The sequence below is a fragment of the Xenia sp. Carnegie-2017 genome, unplaced genomic scaffold (assembly GCF_021976095.1).
Source record: "Xenia sp. Carnegie-2017 unplaced genomic scaffold, XeniaSp_v1 HiC_scaffold_64, whole genome shotgun sequence".
Classification (NCBI taxonomy): domain Eukaryota; kingdom Metazoa; phylum Cnidaria; class Anthozoa; order Malacalcyonacea; family Xeniidae; genus Xenia; species Xenia sp. Carnegie-2017.
The window spans coordinates 10,474-36,837 of NW_025813531.1; the positions used below are offsets into that span (position 1 = coordinate 10,474).

The 26,364-nt window shown below is 35.3% G+C and overlaps 2 protein-coding genes and 2 long non-coding RNA genes across 4 annotated transcripts; 3 read left to right on the forward strand and 1 right to left on the reverse strand.

Moving 5' to 3' along the window:
• Nucleotides 1-276: 276 nt before the first annotated feature.
• LOC124459110 (septin-7-like) lies at nt 277-12,898 on the forward strand. Its single transcript, XM_047008641.1, is given in 14 exon segments — nt 277-309; nt 561-565; nt 675-777; nt 5,075-5,184; nt 5,457-5,557; nt 5,777-5,911; nt 6,087-6,132; nt 6,445-6,516; nt 11,217-11,315; nt 11,417-11,513; nt 12,085-12,136; nt 12,243-12,292; nt 12,295-12,343; nt 12,593-12,898. Coding segments are annotated over 14 exon segments (1,137 nt in total). The 5' UTR covers nt 277-305; the 3' UTR covers nt 12,807-12,898.
• Nucleotides 12,899-13,053: 155 nt separating this feature from the next.
• Nucleotides 13,054-14,965, forward strand: LOC124459111. The gene is made up of 2 exons (XR_006953474.1): nt 13,054-13,156; nt 14,130-14,965. It is a non-coding gene; the product is annotated as an uncharacterized LOC124459111 (long non-coding RNA).
• Nucleotides 14,966-18,546: 3,581 nt separating this feature from the next.
• On the forward strand, nt 18,547-20,368 carry LOC124459114. Its single transcript, XM_047008643.1, has 4 exons — nt 18,547-18,576; nt 18,807-18,935; nt 19,540-19,726; nt 19,814-20,368. The coding sequence occupies exons 2-4, from the start codon at nt 18,860-18,862 to the stop codon at nt 20,274-20,276; spliced, it is 726 nt and encodes a 241-aa protein (XP_046864599.1). The 5' UTR covers nt 18,547-18,576; nt 18,807-18,859; the 3' UTR covers nt 20,277-20,368.
• A 4,927-nt stretch (nt 20,369-25,295) lies between these two features.
• LOC124459115 lies at nt 25,296-26,364 on the reverse strand. Its single transcript, XR_006953475.1, has 3 exons — nt 26,329-26,364; nt 25,968-26,096; nt 25,296-25,360 (listed from the first exon to the last, which is right to left on the reverse strand). It is a non-coding gene; the product is annotated as an uncharacterized LOC124459115 (long non-coding RNA).

Sequence of the window (26,364 nt, forward strand, 5' to 3'; positions counted from 1 at the left end):
TTTATTTACATATTTTCATAAAAGACCTTGTCTTTTCATATTTTTTATATATTTTTCATATTTTCACTAAAAGACTATAGTCTTTGTCTTTCATGCCTTTTATTTATATATTTTTTCATATTTTCACGGAAAGACTATAATCTTTGCCTTTCATTTTGAATTATTCCTTGAAAAAATTCTTACACTTTATATTGAGATGACGAGATGATTATTACACAGCATCACAGGCAGAATCAATAATTTACTTGATCAATAGTTATTAAAGATCACTCCTACTTAATTCGTGATCACAGTTTTAAAATAATATGGGTAAGTAGGAAATATGAGTGTAGAGAAGATTAGATGTGAACAGAAATCATTGAGGGGCAATAAAAGAGAAACGTTGTTAAACCTAATTTACTGAAGGGGTAAAAAAGTTTCTTAAATATTCCATGCGCTTTAACGTATTATTCGCTTTTGTTTTAACTCGAATCGACGTAGTTGTAGCATTGTTCAATTTCTGATGATGTATATCTTTTTATTTCTATGTGTGATTTCTCTTTGGTTCTAATCTTATATAGAAGCGGTAAGAAGGCGTTGTATTTAATATCTATCACTAGAATTATAGTATTTAACATCAATTTGTTCGTTATACTATTTTAAACAAAATCTCTATCTTTTTCTTCGTATTGTAGACGGCGAAAAAACTCGATGGTTACGTTGGATTCGCTAATCTTCCGAATCAAATATTTCGAAAGAGCGTTAAGAAAGGCTTTGAGTTCAGTTTGATGGTCGTCGGTATGTGTTTGTTTACGTGCCTCGAGAGGCTTCTCGTGCAACCGATACTTCTCAGCAAAGTTTACTGCCTGTTATCATTTAGTGTAAAATTATCTGCGCGATCTGTGTTGTAAATAGTACGAGACCGTCTACTGAGGCACCGAGTTTAAAAATAGAATGACATTTCGCTTTCCACAGGAGGAAGGGCGAATTTTGAAAACGCAGGAACCGGGCTATGATATTTGCTTACTCGTAAATCATGCCTTTCCGGTTGTTCTAGGAATGCACGAATAGCTGAAGTCTTAAGTCTGCATTTGAAGCAACCCCACACAAGCATATTGTTCTTAATCGTTTCTTTATTAAAGACAAATATACAAAGCATTGAAAACGAATTTTCAATATGAAAATAATAGCCCAACATAAGACTTTTAAAAAAGCCATCACAATAATAAAATAGAGAAGGATTTATTAATAACGTTTCGTCTTTAACTTAAGACATCTTCAGATTATTTATGTACACGAGGTTTTAAAGGGGTTATATCACGAATTTTAGCCCCCCTTTTTTATTAGCTTAATTGAAAATTTGGATTATTTGAAGAACTGTGACATGCCGCTGGACTTAAACAGATAAATATAAGTTGCTTAATTTTGCCTCCAAAGTCGGGTACTTTTTGCGAATTTTTTACGACGCCATATTGATACTTGTGACGTAGATAGTTGAACACGTCTGTTTCCGTCAATATAATATTATATTATAGGAGGTGATTTTGTTGTCGTTTTTCTTGTCTTAAAAACAAATAATGACAGTATTTTCAATAAAATATTAAAAAACAAGTTGTCCGGAAAGTATGGCTTCAAATCAGTGCTCAGATAATTCGAATTCGATGTCTGAATGCGTATCTGATTCGAGCTCGGAATCCGTGGGTTATGTCGAGCATTTAAACGACTTCGCATATGACGATGAACCGCTCGCAGGAGATGGTGATGAAGTGCATACTCCAGATGATCCCGATGGAATTCTCCCTGCGACCTTAGAACAACGAAGTGATGGCGTAATTCCACTCGGTGAATGGTAAGTTGTTGTTTTCTCCTGTTTGTAATATACATAAAGTTACTTTATAAACCACAATGCTCCCACGTTTCAGGTGTAATTGTCAATGCTGTCATACCGATTTGTTAGAAGGCGCATTAGAGTACAGATGCTGTAAGGAAATAGGACCAGCTTTGCAGAAAATGACATTCGATGGCAGCATTGAGAAAATATCATGCATAACACAGCATGCCAAATTTGGGCCTTTAGTTCATGAGGCTGTCCTTGAAAACGTCGGGCCACTATTGAGAGATAGGAATGGACGTGCTTATCGCCGCCAAGCATCACAATCATTAAATATGTAAGATTGTAAATTGTATGAGAAACAATGTTATCATCAACATTGTTTCATCAACAATAATTAGTCCAACCTTTTTATTTACTTCAGGTACTTGAGAGCTGTGGCATACAGATGGTTGATGCGATGGTTTTGTGGGTCTATGGGATGGGAGAATACTCGGCCTTTACCTGCTTGTGTTTACCACTTTATTCGGAAAGCATATCCAAGTGGTAACACAAAGGTTACATACCATCAGAGGGGCGATGATGGAAGGTCTTTAACTTGTGCACTGTAGAGACTGTTGGCCTTCTTTGCTGAGTTTAGAATGGTCAGGAAATATGCCTAGATGAAAACCAAATAGGAGATACATGGATGCACTATACGGTAAAGAAAATCTTTTGTTCAATGTCAGTCTGGGAAAAAAAAAGAAAAATTATATGGAATTAAATCATAGCATAAATGTAAAAATGGAAAATAGCAAGCCACATGAACTTATCTTATAAGGTCTTCACACTTGAGTGCACTGCATCCACAAAGGGCATGTTGAGCATTAAACTACAATAAAAAAAATTATTCATGAAAATTAATTTTTATACCAGCTTAAAGTCTTTTGTAAAGATGTAAGTTTTTTCTTAAGACGATGGCACGATTTACATGGAGACTGGGATTCACAAATATCTTCACCAACTGCATGTAGTTCTTCTTCAAATGGCGAATCGTTTGCTTCCCCAGTGCATACTTCAACATGCTCAGCTCCATCACTAGTAGATGGTACTTCCTCATCGAGAGAACATGTTTCCTTCAGCGATGGCTTATGGAGAGTATGTCGAATAATCTACAAAACATATATCGAATTTACATATGACAAAGAAAATTAACATAAACAAGCGTAAACTTACTTGTCTGCGCTTTCGATCGGTTATTTCGTCCTGTAATGGTTCAGGAATCCCAGCCACGTCAATGGTTGGGATAGCATCTTTCTTCAACCTTCTTTTGAGCTTGACTTGCACGCTCAAATTAAGGTCAAAACAAGAATCTTCAAAATGCGCAGAACACAGACACGAGGTAGAGGAAGCCTCAAAACCCGGTCTATGTTTACGCACAAAATTTACCCATTTTCTATGTCTTTGCGGCTCTGTTTCTTTTTTAGGAAACAGATGCATCGACATTCCTTCTGTTTTGAATCATTGGCGCAACTAATTTGATTTGGTCCGCCAGCAACACAGCGTTTTCCTCCGCGTTTCTTATTAAGATTACTAGTAGAATACGCCATGTTGATATATGTGTTCAACTATCTACGTCACAACTCATTAGCATACCGATCAAAAAGTTCGCAAAAAAAATGCTGAAAATCGTGACTTTGAACGTCCATAAAATCACTTTCACCAATCCAATTTCAATTATAATTGCAGATTTAAAATCACTGAAATAAGGTCTTTCAATTTAGCTAATAAAAAAGGGGGGCTAAAATTCGTGATATAACCCCTTTAAATACAAGCATATAATACGGGTGTTAAATTACATGTGAGGGGAGTAGGAAGTTTAGATGACGGAATTAAGTGAGAATGGCGGTATATTAAAGAAGGTGAAGGGGGATTGAGTTGCCTTGGGTGTTAAGAGAGGGTTTAAGTTTGGATATAGGAAGGCTTTAATGAATCATAAGGTCATAATTGTTGGAGGAGGAAGAGAGAATTGAGAAATCATTAAAATCGGCAGAGTGAGATGTATTTCTTACATGAGAAAGAGCTGCAGATGGTGGTGGACATAAGGAAGCCTTCCCTGTTAAGGGAGAGATTCCCAAGTGTTCTGATATTCTGGTGTGTAAGTGATGCGTGGTTTGGCCCGTATTGAAAACGAACCAACATTTCCGTTGTCAATGTCGGTTGTGTCAATATTCCCAAAAAAACCGACCCGACGGACGGTGTTAAATAAATATTTACGATATTCATGAAGTAGGCTGTTTTTCCTGTCTGTATGGAGAAAGAACTATTCATTAGAAAGATTTGCTATGCTTTTATAATGGAAATTCAATCAAAATTGTTCTAATTACATTATAAAATAGTTCTGTGAATTTTTTTCCCTTTTAAGACACCTCCTAAACAAGCGTGTACGTCGGTGATACGGGACCAATTTAGCAAAGAAAATTGGCCATTATTTAGCGTGAAAATCGCTCGTGCACTTTGACAAGAGTGCTTAGAAGAGTTTTAGGCAGGCATATTTAAATATATAAAGCTTTGTGTGTTTTTCTTTGTAATGACATGCGGTGAAGAAAATTGCTACTCATTTAACAACGTACCTTTAAAGTTTACGCTAACAATGTTTCAAGAATTGAATTATTATGTTGTTATTGTTGTAAGGTTTACTTAAAAAGCTCTAGACTTGATACAAAGTCAGGCACTGTTTTGAATTTTTTCCATATTATAAGTTGGGCTTTTGTGATACTCCGTTATTTGTTAATGTCAACAAGAAAACAGATATATCATATAACTGTGGAATTGTGTTTCGATAAACGGCTTGCCGTCCTTGCTTTCGAAATTACTTTTTGTTTTACTTAGACTTTCGACTCTTTATAGATAAAGTTGAGACCACCTACAGTTAAAAGTATTTATCTCAATATTTCCATTGCTTGGAACTATTGATGCTTTTTCAACGAAAAATATAAACTTTATAGCGAAGTTTCTTATTGAACATAGGCAAACGCGTTCTCAATGCGGCTCAGTTCCTGCCATTCAATTCACTTCTTTAGGTGTTGGATGTATAATAATAGCAATGATTCAATATTTCAACAGGTTTTAACTAAATCGCGCCGTATATAATATTTTCTTTTGTCTAATCGTTTGTTAACGGAGAGCGTTGGATAATAATAAAATTTTACTTTATTATTTAATAAATTTGTATTGCTCACTAAAAAGTTCCCTGATATAAAGTGTTCTTTGCTTATTACATAGGTGAATCAAGGCTGGGAAAATCTACACTTCTGAATTCTCTGTTTTTAACGGATCTTTATACCGCTGCTACATTTCCCAGTACTGAGGAAAAATTAGCACAAACACTCGAGGTACAGTTTTATTTGTTATTGGTTATCTCACTGCCTTTACTTGCTTCCAGCAAAAAATTACAGATCTTCAAAGTAAATGTCCTGAAATATAGATAACAGGACCCATCTTGCAGGATAGCTACAATTTTGACTAGAGGAACAGCCCTGAGAACTGACTGAGGAAATAAGCAGTGCTAAACTTATTAAATTGTTATTTTGTTTATTTATTGAACTTAACCTATGTAAACTTTTATTCAAAAAAATGTAGCAAACGTATTGTTTCTGTATCTTAGGTGCAAGCTTCAACAGTTATTTTAAAAGAGGGTGGTGTAAACTTACGGTTAACCTGTATTGATACACCTGGATTTGGGGATGCCATTGATAACACAGACTGGTAGGTATTAAAGAGTGTTTTTAAAGTTGTTCAACATAACTGCAACAACATCCATAGCACAAGAAGGCTTGCAAGATATTTCCAAAGTTTTCTGTGACGTATTTGAAGGAAATACATACAATCTTCCTTGATCAAACTCTCATCACTTCTCACTTGTAATACTATGATTTCTCTCCTCTAAAAAACATGTAAACAACTTTCATATTTTCTATTTTTCAGTTGGAAGCCTATAATTTCTTTCATCGAATCGAAATTTGAAGAATATTTAAATGAAGAATCAAGGGTGAACAGAACAGCACTTGTGGATAGTCGTGTACATTGTTGTCTGTATTTCATAGCACCAAATGGCCATTCGTAAGTGATGAATTTTCCTTATAGAGCTTTGACCTTGACTTCTCTTTTACAAAAAGTACAGTAAGGTTTTACTTGCTTGATTATCAGAAAGCCTTGAAACCACAGTACAGAAGTTCACCCTTTGTCAAAATCATTTATAGTACTTTATGCTGATGTAATTTATCATATATTACAGCTTAAAACCGCTGGACATAGAATTTATGAAACGGCTGCACGATAAGGTAAATTACGATCAATGAAAAGATTAATCATGCTTCAAAACCTAACACTACCAGTTTTTGTCAGCTCTTATAGTTAATTTAACTGGTTTTTGAGTTCATGTCCGTAGCTATGTTTTTCTGTCAGCAATAGTGCATTGCATTTGTGGGTTAGCAATTTATTGACATGATGGACAAACGATAAATGAACGGAAATTTCCGTAGGTTACTATCACACAACTTGTCGTCAATCATCACAATAAATGACAAACAATGTCCATTCTACATTAGTGAGCCCCAAAATATCAAGTCCGATAGTTTCCATTATTTTCTTAGGTAAACATCGTTCCAATAATTGCTAAGGCAGACAGTTTAACCGCGGAGGAATGTCAAAACTTTAAGAAAAAAGTAAGTGGAGACCAGAGCGAACGAAGATTTTATTGCCATCCCTCAGCGTACACAAGTTGATTTTCGTCGTCATCTTAGATACTGAATGAAATTGGCTCGAACAAGATTGGCATCTACCAGTTTCCCGAACTTGGCGTTGATGACGAAGACTTAAAGATGTCAGTATGACTGTAAGTGTAACGGACGCAGTACATCTTGAAGCCTTAAAAGAAGGCATAATTGTTTGAACAATGTATGCTTCGGCAACCATTGACAGTCATTTATTTTCCAACATTAGGATCGAATACCATTTGCGGTTGTCGGTAGCAATACAGTTGTCGAGGTAGGAGGAAAGAAACTACGGGCAAGAGTCTATCCTTGGGGTGTAGCTGAAGGTACGTGTATTGTTCAACTTCGAGTCCTAAATCGATGTTTGCCTCAAAAGAAAACACTTACTGATAAAATATAAAGAGTACATGTATGTAAATGTATAGATCGTCAAGGTTAGGGCCGTACTCTGGATGACTGTTGGCGTTAGTGTTGACTGACGTTTTCACCCTCTGTTAAAGATGAGTACCTCTAAGGACCACTAAGTACTTTGACATCCTTTATTCTGAAGATGAGTACCTCTAAGGACCACTAAGTACTTTGACATCCTTGATTCTGAAGATGACTACCACTAAGGACCACTAAGTACTTTGACATCCTTGATTCTGAAGATGACTACCACTAAGGACCACTAAGTACTTTGACATCCTTGATTCTGAAGATGAGTACCTCTAAGGACCATTACTAAGTACTTTGACATCCTTGATTCTGAAGATGACTACCACTAAGGACCACTAAGTACTTTGACATCCTTGATTCTGAAGATGACTACCACTAAGGACCACTAAGTACTTTGACATCCTTGATTCTGAAGATGACTACCACTAAGGACCACTAAGTACTTTGACATCCTTGATTCTGAAGATGACTACCACTAAAGACCACTAAGTACTTTGACATCCTTGATTCTGAAGATGACTACCACTAAGGACCACTAAGTACTTTGACATCCTGGATTCTGAAGATGACTACCACTAAGGACCACTAAGTACTTTGACATCCTTGATTCTGAAGATGACTACCACTAAGGACCACTAAGTACTTTGACATACTTTATTCTGAAGATGACTACCTCTAAGGACCACTATAAGTACTTTGACATCCTTGATTCTGAGGATGACTATCCAGATAATTTAAGATCACTTGCGCGTTGAGTAATTTTAAGTTTTGTCGATACTTAACCTTTAACGTTCACTTCTTCTTAAGCTTCTTACACAAAGTTATAAGTTGTGCTATGTTTTCTTTTTTCAGTTGAGAATTCGGATCACTTTGATTTTATCGCTCTTCGTAACATGCTTATAAGGTAAGATGTTGTAATCTTGAAGTACCCTGTTGTTTGTATATTGAAATGAAGTATTTTGTTGATTTCGAAGAATTGAAGCAGAAGTTTAAATCATCTTTTAATTTAGGACTCACATGCAGGACCTAAAAGATGTGACGAACGATGTGCATTACGAAAATTTCCGCTGTAAACGTCTAGCTACGGTGACCGTGGGCTCACCCACAGTTACAAGGTATATTTGTTGGTATTGTATTTGGTTATGTGAGCTTAGATGACAAATAACCATAGTATTCCATATTGGCACATTGTAATTGACGAGTATACTATCGCGAGGCACCCCGTATTTCAATTTAAGTGTCCTCGTTCCGGGGAGGGTGGATAGTTTCTTAAATCAAATACGTTGTTGTATCAATGTTTTGTCCCAGGGCAAATGATTGTACTTCTGGTGTGTTGTTATTGATTAATTTCATGTTAAAACAGCCGTAGATCCTTGGGTCTTAGTCCTTTGGAACAGCTTGAGGCGGAGAGGAAGGAACGCGAAAGTAAAATAAGTAAAAGCGAGTCTGAAATGGAACAAGTGTTCGAGACAAAGGTGAAAGAAAAACGAAAAAAGCTAAAAGAAATAGAAGCAGAGGTTCGTGCTGAAAAATGGAAATTATATCTTACACTTGCAGTACCTCATGAAGAAGTGTAATTTTGTCGGGGGAGGAAAGCAATAGAAATTTCAGGAAATTTATGTTCCTGCATGAAGTAATCCTAAATCCCGTGAAAGCTTAGTTAATCCGGAGAAGTCCAAATCATCTTGGTTCCCAATCTATTTTTTCTTTCTGAAATACTTGCGACTTTCCATTATTCTTGATATTTACTTAACATTATCTCCTTTATTAACTAGTTTACTAAAAGACACGAACAAAGTCGCTTGTCGAATGAAGTACTACAAAAAGAAATCAACGAGAAAAGACTGAGATTCGAAAAAGACAAAGAAAATTTTCAACGTAATCAAAATGCCGTTTTTCTTGATGGACACAACGCACATAATTCGCATGGCAGGTAAGGGTCACTTGGTATCATTAGGTACATATGTGGGTAATTGATGGATCATGCCTTAGTCTTTATGAAGCAGTTCCAAGTAAGGGCGCCACTAATGGTTAAAACATCACTACTGGTTGGTAATGCTTATGTATTAGAGGAGCAGAGCTTTAGGAAGTGAAATCATTCCTTGAAGTCCTCTCTGTTGTCTTCAATGTAATACATCATTCCTTGAAGTCCTCTCATGTTGTCTTTAATGTATTATATCATTCCTTGAAGTCCTCTCTATATTGTCTTTCATGTAATACATCCTTCCTTGAAGTCCTCTATGTTGTCTTCAATGTAATACATCATTCCTTGAAATCCTCTCTATGTTGTCTTCAATGTAATACATCATTCCTTGAAGTTCTCTCTATGTTGTCTTTAATGTAATACATCCTTCCTTGAAGTCCTCTCTATGTCGTCTTCAATGTAATACATCCTTCCTTGAAGTCCTCTCTATGTCGTCTTCAATGTAATACATCATTCCTTGAAATCCTCTCTATGTTGTCTTCAATGTAATACATCATTCCATGAAGTTCTCACATAAACTAAGTTATGCACAGATAAGCTACGAGGAGTTTGGCAATTTCGACTTAGCCGTTATTAAAATTAACAGTCTGTCGCAGTTTTCAAAAGATTGTAAATTTAGAATCAGCAAGGTAGAGATCGATCCAACTCGAGTTAGTCACGCTTACCGTCTTTGTGAGCACTTGCAAGCGGTTCCTAAATTCTTACTTTTGGCGATTTTAATGTGACAAAATTGTGTTTTTAAAGGAAAATAACAGCGTTTTTCTTTGGTGTAAAACGCAAGAAGCATCGGAGGAAAACGAAGGCTTCTAAATTAGCTAAAATCTTTGACTTACTTTTAACGCCATCTTCAGTACAACTTCCTCATCACAATCAAATTTAACGACATCACTTTCTTAAATGGTCGTGTAGCTTGAAATATCTCAACGCGCTCGTAAAAACAGATATGTTAAAATATGTTTATATCAAATCTGCGCAGTTATTCAATGATGCCTTATTCATGCATTTCACCACATCAAAAAGAACAAACGTTTTTTGTTAACTTACAAATACTCCATCAGTTTGCCTTTTTACTAAAGTCGCTGTCTTTTAACGTTGAAATACGCAAACACGAACATTCAACATGAAGTACGCCATTCAGAGACTGTTCATCTTGCATGTTTTGTAGAGTTTGAATGAACATTGTTGTATTGCTATTTAAAAAAACTAAACAATGTAAAACACTAACAGTCCAAGAACAAATCTGTTTGTGAATTGTGATGAGTAGTTTTTGTCGTCAGTAATTTCAAATATTTTCATTCTAAGAGTTATTTTTCATGGGTAGTACAATTTATATATTATTTAGAAGATAAACTGCGTAAAAGACGTACGATAAATCACTGCAGTAGAAATTCTCTTCTGAAGTTTCATCTTGAATTTATATATTTCATCTTCCGCCGCGACGCCATTTAATATTTGTCATTTGTCAATTGTCATTGTCATCCACTGTTATCCACTAACATTCGCTGCAATCCACTGTCATGTACGTTATCCACTACCATTCACTTTCATCCACAATAATCCACCATAACCCATTGTCACCCACCGACTGCGCCTCCTTTTTAGATGTTAATTTGTGTATTCCTACTTTATCAAAGACAAGAAAACCTTTTATTGTAACTAACTTCACAATAAAAATTACTGCTTACTTTATGCTGATGTAATTTATCATATATTACAGCTTAAAACCGCTGGACATAGAATTTATGAAACGGCTGCACGATAAGGTAAATTACGATCAATGAAAAGATTAATCATGCTTCAAAACCTAACACTGCCAGTTTTTTGTCAGCTCTTACGGTTAATTTAACGGGGGTTTTTTGAGTTCATGTCCGTAGCTATGTTTTTTCCGTCAGCAATAGTGCATTGCATTTGTGGGTTAGCAATTTATTGACATGACGGACAAGCGATAAATGAACGGAAATTTCCGTAGGTTACTATCACACAACTTGTCGTCAATCATCACAATAAATGACAAACAATGTCCATTATACATTAGTGAAAGCAAAAATATCAAGTTCCAATAATTTTCATTATTTTCTTAGGTAAACATCGTTCCAATAATTGCTAAGGCAGACAGTTTAACCGCGGAGGAATGTCAAAACTTTAAAAAAAAAGTAAGTGGAGACCAGCGGAACGAAGATTTTATTGCCATCCCTCAGCGTACACAAGCTGATTTTCGTCGTCATCTTAGATACTGAATGAAATTGGCTCGAACAAAATTGGCATCTACCAGTTTCCCGAACTTGGCGTTGATGACGAAGACTTAAAAGATGTCAGTATGACTGTAAGTGTAACGGACGCAGTACATCTTGAAGCCTTAAAAGAAGGCATAATTGTTTGAACAATGTACGCTTCGGCAACCATTGACAGTCATTTATTTTCCAACATTAGGATCGAATACCATTTGCGGTTGTCGGTAGCAATACAGTTGTCGAGGTAGGAGGAAAGAAACTACGGGCCAGAGTCTATCCTTGGGGTGTAGCTGAAGGTACGTGTTTTGTTCAACTTTGAGTCCTAAATCGGTGTTTGCCTCAAGAAGAAAACGCTTAGTGATAAAAGATAAGGAGTACATGTATGTAGATGTATAAATCGTCAAGGTTAGGGCCGTACTCTGGAGGACTGTTGGCGTTAGTGTTGACTGACGTTTTCACCCTCTGTTAAAGATGAGTACCTCTAAGTACCACTAAGTACTTTGACATCCTTGATTCTGAAGATGAGTACCACTAAGGACCATTACTAAGTACTTTGACATCCTTGACTCTGAAAATGAGTACCTCTAAGGACCATTACTAAGTACTTTGACATCCTTGATTCTGAAAATGAGTACCTCTAAGGACCATTACTAAGTACTTTGACATCCTTGATTCTGAAGATGACTACCACTAAGGACCACTATAAGTACTTTGACATCCTTGATTCTGAAGAAGACTATCCAGTTAATTTAAGATCACTTGCGCTTTGAGTAATTTTAAGTTTTGTCGATACTTAACCTTTAACGTTCACTTCTTCTTAAGCTTCTTACACAAAGTTATAAGTTGTGCTATGTTTTCTTTTTTCAGTTGAGAATTCGGATCACTGTGATTTTATCGCTCTTCGTAACATGCTTATAAGGTAAGATGTTGTAATCTTGAAGTACCTTGTAGTTTGTATATTGAAATGAAGTACTTTGTTGATTTCCAAGAATTGAAGCAGAAGTTTAAATCATCTTTTAATTTAGGACTCACATGCAGGACCTGAAAGATGTGACGAACGATGTGCATTACGAAAATTTTGTAAACGTCTTGCTACGGTGACCGTGGGCTCACCCACCGTCACAAGGTACATTTGTTGGAATTATTTTTGGTTATCTGAGCTTAGATGACAAATAACCATAGTATTCCATGTTGGCACATTGTAATTGACGAGTATACTATCGTGAGGCACCCCGTATTTCAATTTAAGTGTCCTCGTTCCCGGGGAGGGTGGATAGTTTCTTAAATCAAATACGTTGTTGTATCAATGTTTTGTCCCAGGGCAAATGATTGTACTTCTGGTGTGTTGTTATTGATTAATTTCATGTTAAAACAGCCGTAGATCCTTGGGTCTTAGTCCTTTGGAACAGCTTGAGGCGGAGAGGAAGGAACGCGAAAGTAAAATAAGTAAAACCGAATCTGAAATGGAACAAGTGTTCGAGACAAAAGTGAAAGAAAAACGAAAAAAGCTAAAAGAAATGGAAGCAGAGGTTGGTGTTGAAAAATGGAAATTATATCTTACACTTGCAGTACCTCATGAAGAAGTGTAATTACGTCGGGGGAAGAAAGCAATAGAAATTTAGGAAATATAGGTTCCTGCATGAAGTAATCCTAAGTCCCGTGAAAGCTTAGTTAATCCGGAGAAGTCAAATCATCTTGGTTCCCAATCTATTTTTCTTTCTGAAATACTTGCGACTTTCCATTATTCTTGATATTTACTTAACATTATCTCCTTTATTAACTAGTTTACTAAAAACACGAACAAAGTCGCTTGTCGAATGAAGTACTACAAAAGAAATCAACGAGAAAAGACTGAGATTCGAAAAGACAAAGAAAATTTTCAACATAATCAAAATGCCGTTTTTCTCGATGGACACAACGGACATAATTCGCATGGCAGGTAAGGGTCACTTGGTATCATTGAGGTACATCTGTGGGTAATTGATGGATCATGCCTTAGTCTATAAGAAGCAGTTCCAAGTTAGGGCGCCACTATTGGTTAAAACATCACTACTGGTTGGTAATGCTTATGTATTAGAGGAGCAGAGCTTCAGGAAGTGAAATCATTCCTTGAAGTCCTCTCTATGTTGTCTTTAATGTAATACATCATTCCTTGAAGTCCTCTCTATGTTGTCTTCAATGTAATACATCATTCCTTGAAGTCCTCTCTATGTTGTCTTCAATGTAATACATCATTCCTTTAAGTCCTCTCAATGTTGTCTTCAATGTAATACATCATTCCTTGAAATCCTCTCTATGTTGTCTTCAATGTAATACATCATTCCTTGAAATCCTCTCTATGTTGTCTTTAATGTAATACATAATTCCTTGAAGTTCTCTCTATGTTGTCTTCAATGTAATGCACAATTCCTTGAAGTTCTCTCTATGTTGTCTTCAATGCAATGCATAATTCCTTGAAGTTCTCTCTATGTTGTCTTCAATGTAATACATCATTCCTTTAAGTCCTCTCAATGTTGTCTTCAATGTAATACATCATTCCTTGAAGTCCTCTCTATGTTGTCTTCAATGTAATACATCATTCCTTGAAGTCCTCTCTATGTTGTCTTCAATGTAATACATCATTCCTTTAAGTCCTCTCAATGTTGTCTTCAATGTAATACATCATTCCTTGAAATCCTCTCTATGTTGTCTTTAATGTAATACATCATTCCTTGAAGTTCTCTCTATGTTGTCTTTAATGTAATACATCATTCCTTTAAATCCTCTCTATGTTGTCTTTAATGTAATACATCATTCCTTGAAGCTCTCACATAAACTAAGTTATGCACAGATAAGCTACGAAGAGTTTGGCAATTTCGACTTGGCCGTTAATAAAATTAATTTTGAACTAATTAATAAATTCTCTTGAACAGGAGCATCGACGGTCATGGAAAGGTGGACAAGAAGAAAAAAAAGGGCCTTTTAATACTTTGTTAACATAAACATTAAAATGAATGACACTAATACTCTCGCACCACTAATATCTAATTATAAATGGCCATATCTACCCTGTCGTATTCAACGTTGGGGAACTATTAATAGGATTACGCTTAAATATATATAGACATATTTCTGTTAAGAACTTCGAGTTTAATTTGGCAAGCGTTGTTTGGTTGGAATGTTTATAATTTTATTCGTGAGGAAATATCCTGACGAAAACAATATATGTAGCTAGCTTGCGGTGTTCGTTTAATGCACATAGCGATAAATCGCCTTTTCTCTATATCATAGACAAAACATGTATATTCCTTTTATTTTACATCGCACATTCTGAGTGTAGCGTGCTTTTATAATTATTTTGTGTGTGATAATTTATATGTTTCACGCTTGCCAAATTTGATATCACGTATAAGAAATAGTTCATCTTACTTGTATTATGATGTATGAATGCGGGCCATCAGCCAGAGAGATAGACGGGTGTAAAGTTGCGTTGTGTTGTGTCTTGACACTGAACGTTAACATATTTTGAAACAGCATCAATAACCATTACGACTAAGAGAAGAGAGAAGAACGGCTTATTAAGTGGTGTATTTTAAAATCGTAGTTCAACATATTTTAATAAACCAAATTCATATTGAAGTATGGACGTTTTCCACGCCATATATAACATATATCGTTCACAAACATTGGCGTCGATTAAGTTTACAAAATTTTTCAACCTAACTTTGCAATTTTACTAATTTTAGGAATTAAAAAATCTCCTTCGTGACGATGGATTTTCCTCTTTTATCAATTCATTTTCAACTAATTGCTTCAATAAAGAAAACTGCTTTCGAAAAAAATTTTGGCTTTGGCAATTATGCTTGTTATAGTCCTTCCCCTCCCCGCTATATTTACACAAAGTGCATAGTTATACACACCCTACCCTCCCCCGTTGCACAGAACAAAGATGAATCAATGTAATATTAAGGGTTTCATCAAACATTCATCTAGCATACGTTTAAATTATATGAGTGTGCTGCAAGTCATGGAGAAAAGTAGGAACAGATTCAGGGGAGGGGTGGGCCACCACCCTAGCCTTGGGTGTAAATATGGTGAAGGAAAAAAAATTCCTCCAATCATAATTAAAAGATAACAGAATAAAACAAAAAATATGACATCCTACTATAACAAGTTGCCATTGAAATCTAATCCAAACTAGAGTACCTTCCCTCCCCCCCCCCCCAAAAAAAACACACACACAAACGCCATTGTGTGGATGCATTCCTGGCCTGAAGGGAAGTCACATTTTGTAAAAAGAGATTGTTCACCTTTGTACAACAAGGTTGGTCTGACCATTAACTATGAAGGTAAATGTTTGTTAATATTTTATGATCTCAACAAGTTTTATGATTATGTAATGGTATTGACTGTTACGAATTTGCAGGTCATACGTGTAATGTGTAGAATCTCACTAAAGAGTAATCTATACAGCTTTACATCTTACTAAAACATTTGTAAAAGACAGAAACAGCTCTCTTTCTCTCTATCATTGATCAAGCTGTACATAAGTAGTTTGGTAATCTACAACTAGAAGTTACCAAAGGAAGAAAAGTGCTGCCATTCCATTCTTAGGTGCATCAAAGTACACAAGTACGGGAAGCTAATGTATAAGCTTAATGAAGATAGTCAAAAAGTTGAAAGTACAAGGCGCAAACGCATTACTGTGTCCGACATTATGACCAAGTCAAACTAAACATCAAAGCGATGTTTGAGAAATTAATAAAGCTAGAACCTCTGTATGCAGCAAAACAAAAATGAAAATAAAATGTTATAAAAGTTTGTGCTCACCCCAATTATCATTGCGGCACTTTTTTTAGAATTTTTTGGGCTTTGCTAACAGTTGAATGTCGCACACGAAAGTTTTACCCAAAAAAATATAATATGAAATGAATATCATATAATAGATTTTTTAAAAAATGATATTTACTTTTCACACATTTGAGAGCGACAACTAGGTCTTACTATGAACCTAAGATACGGAGCATTAAGGGCAAAGTGGAAGGTGTATTATTAACGTGAAAAGTCAACTTCCTTCGATTGCATTATTCCCGTAAGTAAGGAAGTAGATTTGCAGCCATTTTTAAGGAATGTTTACAAGTGGTAAATACTGACACTTAATCTCAATTACGGCTAGAAATTTGCAGTGCGTGCTCCGGCAAGAGGCACGAGGATGAGGCCTTGCTCCTTGGTCGTGTGAATTCAATTCATTCAAACGCTTTTGCATTTATCGCAATAAGCATTAAAACCTACGATTTGCGTATTATCTTATCCTGAACTCAAAGTTTTGTGCTCTCGAATTTTCATAGCGTGGCATAAGCTCAGTAACCAGAATTACTCGTAAAAGAGAAAGTTAGAAACTTTGACATTTCATACTGAAAATGAACATCTGATGCGCGATATATTTTTTGCTACTTTGGCTAGCAATATTGTGATGCATCACACGACATCACACTATCACACTCGAATGACGTAATGTCCGCAGTGTCGCATTCGTCTTTCTCCCAAAATACTCGATGAAAACTCTCCTCACTGACAATTTAACCCATTCCGTTTATTTTACGTCTTAATACTCAATAATTCGAGCGAAAAGTTTGCAAAACACTTGCAAATATCGAGCAAGAGTCTGCCATTATACTTTTTATTTACAATTTTGCATGGACAATTATATGATATGTCACCTATAGCAGTGTAGGTAGGTTCTAGCCAATTGCAATCGAGATTGCTTAATATGCATAATAATAGTATTTCCTATGACTTCTGACTGGGAAAAGCCAAAGTCATTTCTCACTGGATCACTGGGGAAAGCCGAAATCATTTCTGACTAGGAAAAGCTGAAAATATGTCGAAGCGCAGGCGTAACAATTGTCAATCGGTTGACGATTTGCGAAAAGATGTCAACGAGGAACTACATCAAGAATATGTGGGGTCGAGGATATTAAGTGATATCCAATCTATTAATTTGAAAGTCTGCAATGATCTAAATGTTGATGTAATTCTGTTTGTTCTTGTTTTGAAATATGGGTTGTCACTTGTGTGCTCTATTGCCAATGTTGCGTCTTCTTTGCTTGTACTCCCCGTGAATGTACGTAAAGAAGTGTTGGCTTTGGTATGTCCCAATTTAGAAGAAGAAGATGGAAATGTTCTTTTACAGTCCGCTTCTAAATTAAAAGTTCCTAGTACAACCGATAGGAAGTTGCATGTATTTACACCTCCATGCTCCAAATGTATTAAGTGCAACCATGATCTTGTGAGCTACAATAAGCCAGTAAAAGTTCAGGTACACGATCTTTCTGGAACTACCGATGGAGTGAAAGTTTCGCTTAGATGCAATCGCTGTAATTTGCTTTATGGATATTCCAAGTACGGTAATGGGAAAGATGGCTGGATGTTATATCCCGAACAAAGAAAAATGATCGAGGCTACGGATCTCTGTTTTGTTGATTCAACTTTGCTTCAGTGGCAGCTGTCACTGCGTAAGTTACAATATAATCACTTGATTAATTAATGTTAAAATAGCAAGTAGATTTTACAAATGAAACATGTTTTCTATAGTTGTCATTCGTGGGTATCATTTAACGGTTTTCTGAAGCGTTTAATGAAGTATACAATGGCAGTAAGAGAACGATATGTTGTAGATCTGTATTACTGTTATCACGTTGTTACAGTTTTTGATGGTAAGCATTATTTGCGTTTTATATAAAGATTTTGGAGAGAAACAAGTTGCTGCTTCATTTTGGGTCGGCGAGATGGAGAATGAGTTGAGGGAATTGGGGCAACTGGACTTTTTTGGTTTGCTTAAAGAAGATGGGGACTCTTCTAGGGTTCTAGAACAAATCGACAAAATTAGGGCGAGAAGTTTGTACGAGCATACATCAGATGATTGTTCTGATACTTGCAAAGAGCGCGGTAAGTTAGATGCAATTGTATTTTAAAATTAGTTTAAAAGCTATAAATATATTCTATTGGAAAATAGCTGTGATTCTCATCAGGCTAAGATATTTTCGTAATCAAACTTATAGGATGTGGAAGGCTATGGGTTGCCGATGGAATATGGAAATTAATGTTTCCTCATTGCATGATGCGTAGAAAGGTACTTATCTTAGTTTTATATAAAATTACTCCTTTGCTTTTCGTAACTTAATAATATTATATGAAATTGTTTTCAGAATTTTGTAAAAGGTATTCCATTGCTGAACTATCCCAATGTATGCACTGAGTCGCCTCAGCATGGAAAGGCATTCTGCGAACAGCATGTGCAATATTTGGAAAAAACTTCCTAATGTACCCACTAGTGTGCGTGGATTTTAAGATATTGTGGTGTGAAGCCAAGTAACATAGGTATGTACTCCAAAATTGTCATGACTATAATCATGCTTGAGAATAAAGTCCGATTTTTCATGATCAATTCGAGATACATTAACAGAGCTTTTACACTTAATCACAACTGCTCTTGCTTTGGTATATAGTATTTTGCAGGAAATTGGTACCCTTTCTCTAAATTTATCTCAATGATATGTGTATTACAGAGCTGACAGAAAATTACTACAAAGAATTACTCTATTTTATAGGTGAAGAATTGATTGACGACACAGGTCTGCTTTCTAACAATGACGTGTCAAAAATGGACGAAACACTGGGAAAGCTTGATAAAGATGACGACACTTTTCCAGTAGGAAATAGTGTTGTGGAGTCACAAGGTATATTTGTCTAAAATTTGTTTATTTCACAATATGAAAAACAGTTTTACATTGTAGCTAATATAGTAATATATATCAGTGAAACCTAAGTTTTCCTACTAACGTAAAAGTGGTCGTTAATGACAGTGTGTTATAAAGCAGGTTTGTGAATGACGGCATGAATTTGAATTTTTAACCTCATCCATATTATATATATGATGAAATTTCAATACATTGGTACCGATAATTAATAACTTATTATTTTTTTAAGATAGAAAAATAACTTTTTATGACAGCATTTGGATTATAGTTATACATGCACGCGTGATGGTGGGGAAATTGTTACTTTGGATTATTTTGATTTTGCGTGCTTTTTCTTTGCCTTCTCGCACTTTCAATGTTTATAAAAGTGTGGCGTCAAAAGTTTCAGGCCTCAAGCCTCAAAGTCATTCTTTGTAAATGAAAACCAAATCTCTTGACAAATTTCTTGTCGGTTAGAACTTAGAAAGCCTTGTGTAGGTGTTTCATTCTTTTTGAACAATGCATGGAACAACAAAGCAGTGTATTGTGTGTCGTTTCTAAACACAATTGATAACTAGTGCTAACGCTAATTTGTTCCATATAGGCAATGCTGAGTTCGTTAATAATGAGCCAGATGCAATTAAAGCTATTTTAAGAGATTGTGTTGAACCAACAAAAACAAAATGCAATAAGGAAACTGGGGGGAAACAAAGACTTCAAAAGTGGTCAAGAGGGCATTTGTTTATAGTTAGAGGAGGAGGAATAATCGATAAATGGAGTCCTCTTTATAGGTAAGCACAGAGAATGCTTGACAAAAGCGCATCTTCAGAAAAACTTTGTATTTATTATACATTTACGTAACAATTAATTTTTTTCAGATCTGAAAGCCCTTCTCAAGTGTTTTTGATAACTCTTTCTTGGCTGCGCATTATGTTAAAGGAAATCAACCCAATGAATTGGAGTTCCGTTTTTTTTTCATATGACAACATGTGCCACCTAGATGGCTTACAAGCAGCGAAAAAAGTTTTGCCTTGGTCTCAACCATGGGATAAAGCATGGCTGTCAATTCGTAAAATAATTGATAGCCTTCATATAAAAAATCACAAAGACGAGAAATGCCTGGAGAAATACAATCCTTTGCCTTTAAAAACTGAAATCCCAAATGGAAATACAATGGCTGCTGAACAGACTTTCGTCTGGCTTTCCAGGTTTAAGAAGATACTGTGTGCTATGCCCAAAGTACATCATTTGTTTTACTTACATAGAATGGTAAAGCACAGAAACAAATATACTGTTAGATGCTATAAGACTGGTAAAAACCTCTTTACCAGTCGTTCGTAAGACGGAAAGCTAATTCATTCCCTTTTATTTACGCATCTGTAATTGGAGATGAGCAATTATATATGCATGGTCGATTATCTACAACAAACAAATAATAGTCATTTTACTAGTATTGAATTGCGTGGTTCATTCAACCTTCATTTCTTTAAAATTTTATTTTATCACTTTATTGCGTTTCGATTAACCTGTTTTGACTATTAATGTTCATTCGAAAATCACCCTCCATTCCCCCCCGCTAGGTATCGTCTATTAATCGAATTGTCTCATCTCTAAATATAATCAAGCATTCCTTTGAACAATTTCATCACAATTCCTAGTTTTTTCAACAAGTTATATTGAAAAAAACATACAACATTAGTATTAAAAAATCAAGTTTCATTAAACGTTCAATTAAAATATGTACATATATGCCAGTTAGTGGTCACTTGCTGTTAGTTCCTCCGCAACTTCGACAGAACCTTAACTATTACTATATGTAACTAATGTCTAATTATTTTACCAAGGATCAGTGTCTGGTACAGGTTTAAGTTTCAAACAGAATGAAGAGACCATGTCGTAATAACTGTTTCCTGGACATCAAAAAATTGAAAGAATACCTTCTACATGTCAATGGTGCCTTAACCCTTTAAGTCCCAAGTTTATTTTAGAGAAAAAATGAAATAGCGAACAATAACAAAATAAAGTTATAATAAAAGCCAACATTTACTAAACTACATACAAATCATATATCAATTTAAAGCTAATATAATGAAGAATTTAATTGTAGTGTTCAAAATAGGATAAAAATCGTTTCCATGGCGACACAAGGTGTCAATTACAGAAGTGATAATATTTTCAAACTAAAACATTCAATTTAAAGATAAAGTTCTCGGAATATTCTTTAGATGTAATTGCTTACTACTGCTCACAAAAAAGCCTGTATTATAAGCTTTCAGATGATGTATAACTTTTCTTATTGTGATGCATTGTGATGCATTGTGATGCATTGTGATACATTGTGATGCATTGTGATGTAGTGTGATACATTGTGATGCATTGTGATGCATTGTGATGGATTGTGATGCATTGTGATGTAGTGTGATACATTGTGATGCATTGTGATGCATTGTGATGGATTGTGATACATTGTGATGCATTGTGATGCATTGTGATGCATTGTGATGCATTGTGATGGATTGTGATACATTGTGATGCATTGTGATGCATTGTGATGCATTGTGATGCATTGTGATGGATTGTGATACATTGTGATGCATTGTGATGCATTGTGATGCATTGTGATGCATTGTGATGGATTGTGATACATTGTGATGCATTGTGATGCATTGTGATGGATTGTGATGCATTGTGATGTAGTGTGATGCATTGTGATGGATTGTGATACATTGTGATGCATTGTGATGCATTGTGATGCATTGTGATGCGTTGTGATGGATTGTGATACATTGTGATGGATTGTGATGCATTGTGATGGATTGTGATACATTGTGATGCATTGTGATGGATTGTGATACATTGTGATGCATTGTGATGGATTGTGATGGATGTGATACATGATGCATTGTGATGCATTGTGATGGATTGTGATGCATTGTGATGCATTGTGATGTAGTGTGATGTAGTGTGATGCATTGTGATACATTGTGATGGATTGTGATGCATTGTGATGGATTGTGATACATTGTGATGCATTGTGATGGATTGTGATGCATTGTGATACATTGTGATGCATTGTGATGTAGTGTGATACATTGTGATGTAGTGTGATGGATTGTGATACATTGTGATGCATTGTGATACATTGTGATGCATTGTGATGTAGTGTGATACATTGTGATGCATTGTGATACATTGTGATGCATTGTGATGTAGTGTGATACATTGTGATGTAGTGTGATGCATTGTGATGGATTGTGATACATTGTGATGCATTGTGATGTAGTGTGATACATTGTGATGGATTGTGATACATTGTGATGTAGTGTGATGCATTGTGATACATTGTGATACATTGTGATGCATTGTGATGTATTGTGATGGATTGTGATACATTGTGATGTAGTGTGATGCATTGTGATACATTGTGATGCATTGTGATGGATTGTGATACATTGTGATGCATTGTGATGGATTGTGATGGATTGTGATACATTTTGATGCATTGTGATGCATTGTGATGCATTGTGATGCATTGTGATGGATTGTGATACATTGTGATGCATTGTGATGGATTGTGATGGATTGTGATACATTGTGATGCATTGTGATGCATTGTGATGCATTGTGATTGATTGTGATACATTGTGATGGATTGTGATGGATTGTGATACATTGTGATGCATTGTGATGCATTGTGATGCATTGTGATGGATTGTGATGCATTGTGATGCATTGTGATGTAGTGTGATGTAGTGTGATGCATTGTGATACATTGTGATGGATTGTGATGCATTGTGATGGATGTGATACATTGTGATGCATTGTGATGGATTGTGATGCATTGTGATACATTGTGATGCATTGTGATGTAGTGTGATACATTGTGATGTAGTGTGATGGATTGTGATACATTGTGATGTAGTGTGATGCATTGTGATGCATTGTGATACATTGTGATGGATTGTGATACATTGTGATGTAGTGTGATACATTGTGATGCATTGTGATACATTGTGATACATTGTGATGCATTGTGATGTAGTGTGATACATTGTGATGTAGTGTGATGCATTGTGATGCATTGTGATGTAGTGTGATGCATTGTGATGTGGTGCGATGCATTGTGATCAGTGTCTGGGATTTATTAATATGTTCTGTGATGCATTGTGATAACAAACGATGACGAACGCTGTAGTGTGACGTTACGTAATGCATCACAAACTTTTATGCTGTTTGGCCAAAAAATATATCGTGCATGGTATACACAACGCATCACAATGCATCACAATGCATCACAATGCATCACAATGTATCACAATCCATCACAATGCATCACACTACATCACAATGCATCACAATCCATCACAATGCATCACAATGCATCACAATGTATCATCCATCACAATGCATCACAATGCATCACAATGCATCACAATGCATCACAATGTATCACAATCCATCACAATGCATCACAATGCATCACAATGCATCACAATGCATCACAATGTATCACAATCCATCACAATGCATCACAATGCATCACAATGCATCACAATGCATCACAATGCATCACAATGTATCACAATCCATCACAATGCATCACAATGCATCACAATGTATCACACTACATCACAATGCATCACAATCCATCACAATGCATCACAATGCATCACAATGTATCACACTACATCACAATGCATCACAATGTATCACATGCATCATCACAATGCATCACAATAAGAAAAGTTATACATCATCTGAAAGCATAATACAGGCTTTTGTGAGCAGTAGTAAGCAATTACATCTAAAGAATATTCCGAGAACTTTATCTTTAAATTGAATGTTTTAGTTTGAAAATATTATCACTTCTGTAATTGACACCTTGTGTCGCCATGGAAACGATTTTATCCTATTTTGAACACTACAATTAAATTCTTCATTATATTAGCTTTAAATTGATATATGATTTGTATGTAGTTTAGTAAATGTTGGCTTTTATTATAACTTTATTTTGTTATTGTTCGCTATTTCATTTTTTCTCTAAAATAAACTTGGGACTTAAAGGGTTAAGGCACCATTGACATGTAGAAGGTATTCTTTCAATTTTTTGATGTCCAGGAAACAGTTATTACGACATGGTCTCTTCATTCTGTTTGAAACTTAAACCTGTACCAGACACTGATCCTTGGTAAAATAATTAGACATTAGTTACATATAGTAATAGTTAAGGGTCTGTCGAAGTTGCGGAGGAACTAACAGCAAGTGACCACTAACTGGCATATATGTACATATTTTAATTCAACGTTTAATGAAACTTGATTTTTTAATACTAATGTTGTATGTTTTTATTCAATATAACTTGTTGAAAAAACTAGGAATTGTGATGAAATTGTTCAAAGGAATGCTTGATTATATTTAGAGATGAGACAATTCGATTAATAGACGATACCTAGCGGGGGGGAATGGAGGGGGGGTGATTTTCGAATGAACATTAATAGTCAAAACAGGTTAATCGAAACGCAATAAAGTGATAAAATAAAATTTTAAAGAAATGAAGGTTGAATGAACCACGCAATTCAATACTAGTAAAAATGACTATTATTTGTTTGTTGTAGATAATCGACCATGCATATATAATTGCTCATCTCCAATTACAGATGCGTAAATAAAAAGGGAATGAATTAACTTTCCGTCTTACGAACGACTGGTAAAAGAGGTTTTTTACCAGTCTTATAGCATCTAACAGTATATTTGTTTCTGTGCTTTACCATTCTATGTAAGTAAAACAAATGATGTACTTTGGGCATAGCACACAGTATCTTCTTAAACCTGGAAAGCCAGACGAAAGTCTGTTCAGCAGCCATTGTATTTCCATTTGGGATTTCAGTTTTTAAAGGCAAAGGATTGTATTTCTCCAGGCATTTCTCGTCTTTGTGATTTTTTATATGAAGGCTATCAATTATTTTACGAATTGACAGCCATGCTTTATCCCATGGTTGAGACCAAGGCAAAACTTTTTCGCTGCTTGTAAGCCATCTAGGTGGCACATGTTGTCATATGAAAAAACGGAACTCAATTCATTGGGTTGATTTCCTTTAACATAATGCGCAGCCAAGAAAGAGTTATCAAAACACTTGAGAAGGGCTTTCAGATCTGAAAAAAATTAATTGTTATGTAAATGTATAATAAATACAAAGTTTTTCTGAAGATGCGCTTTTGTCAAGCATTCTCTGTGCTTACCTATAAAGAGGACTCCATTTATCGATTATTCCTCCTCCTCTAACTATAAACAAATGCCCTCTTGACCACTTTTGAAGTCTTTGTTTTCCCCAGTTTCCTTATTGCATTTTGTTTTGTTGGTTCAACACAATCTCTTAAAATAGCTTTAATTGCATCTGGCTCATTATTAACGAACTCAGCATTGCCTATATGGAACAAATTAGCGTTAGCACTAGTTATCAATTGTGTTTAGAAACGACACACAATACACTGCTTTGTTGTTCCATGCATTGTTCAAAAAGAATGAAACACCTACACAAGGCTTTCTAAGTTCTAACCGACAAGAAATTTGTCAAGAGATTTGGTTTTCATTTACAAAAGAATGACTTTGAGGCTTGAGGCCTGAAACTTTTGACGCCACACTTTTATAAACATTGAAAGTGCGAGAAGGCAAAGAAAAAGCACGCAAAATCAAAATAATCCAAAGTAACAATTTCCCCACCATCACGCGTGCATGTATAACTATAATCCAAATGCTGTCATAAAAAGTTATTTTTCTATCTTAAAAAAATAATAAGTTATTAATTATCGGTACCAATGTATTGAAATTTCATCATATATATAATATGGATGAGGTTAAAAAAATTCAAATTCATGCCGTCATTCACAAACCTGCTTTATAACACACTGTCATTAACGACCACTTTTACGTTAGTAGGAAAACTTAGGTTTCACTGATATATATTACTATATTAGCTACAATGTAAAACTGTTTTTCATATTGTGAAATAAACAAATTTTAGACAAATATACCTTGTGACTCCACAACACTATTTCCTACTGGAAAAGTGTCGTCATCTTTATCAAGCTTTCCCAGTGTTTCGTCCATTTTTGACACGTCATTGTTAGAAAGCAGACCTGTGTCGTCAATCAATTCTTCACCTATAAAATAGAGTAATTCTTTGTAGTAATTTTCTGTCAGCTCTGTAATACACATATCATTGAGATAAATTTAGAGAAAGGGGTACCAATTTCCCTGCAAAATACTATATACCAAAGCAAGAGCAGTTGTGATTAAGTGTAAAAGCTCTGTTAATGTATCTCGAATTGATCATGAAAAATCGGACTTTATTCTCAAGCATGATTATAGTCATGACAATTTTGGAGTACATACCTATGTTACTTGGCTTCACACCACAATATCTTAAAA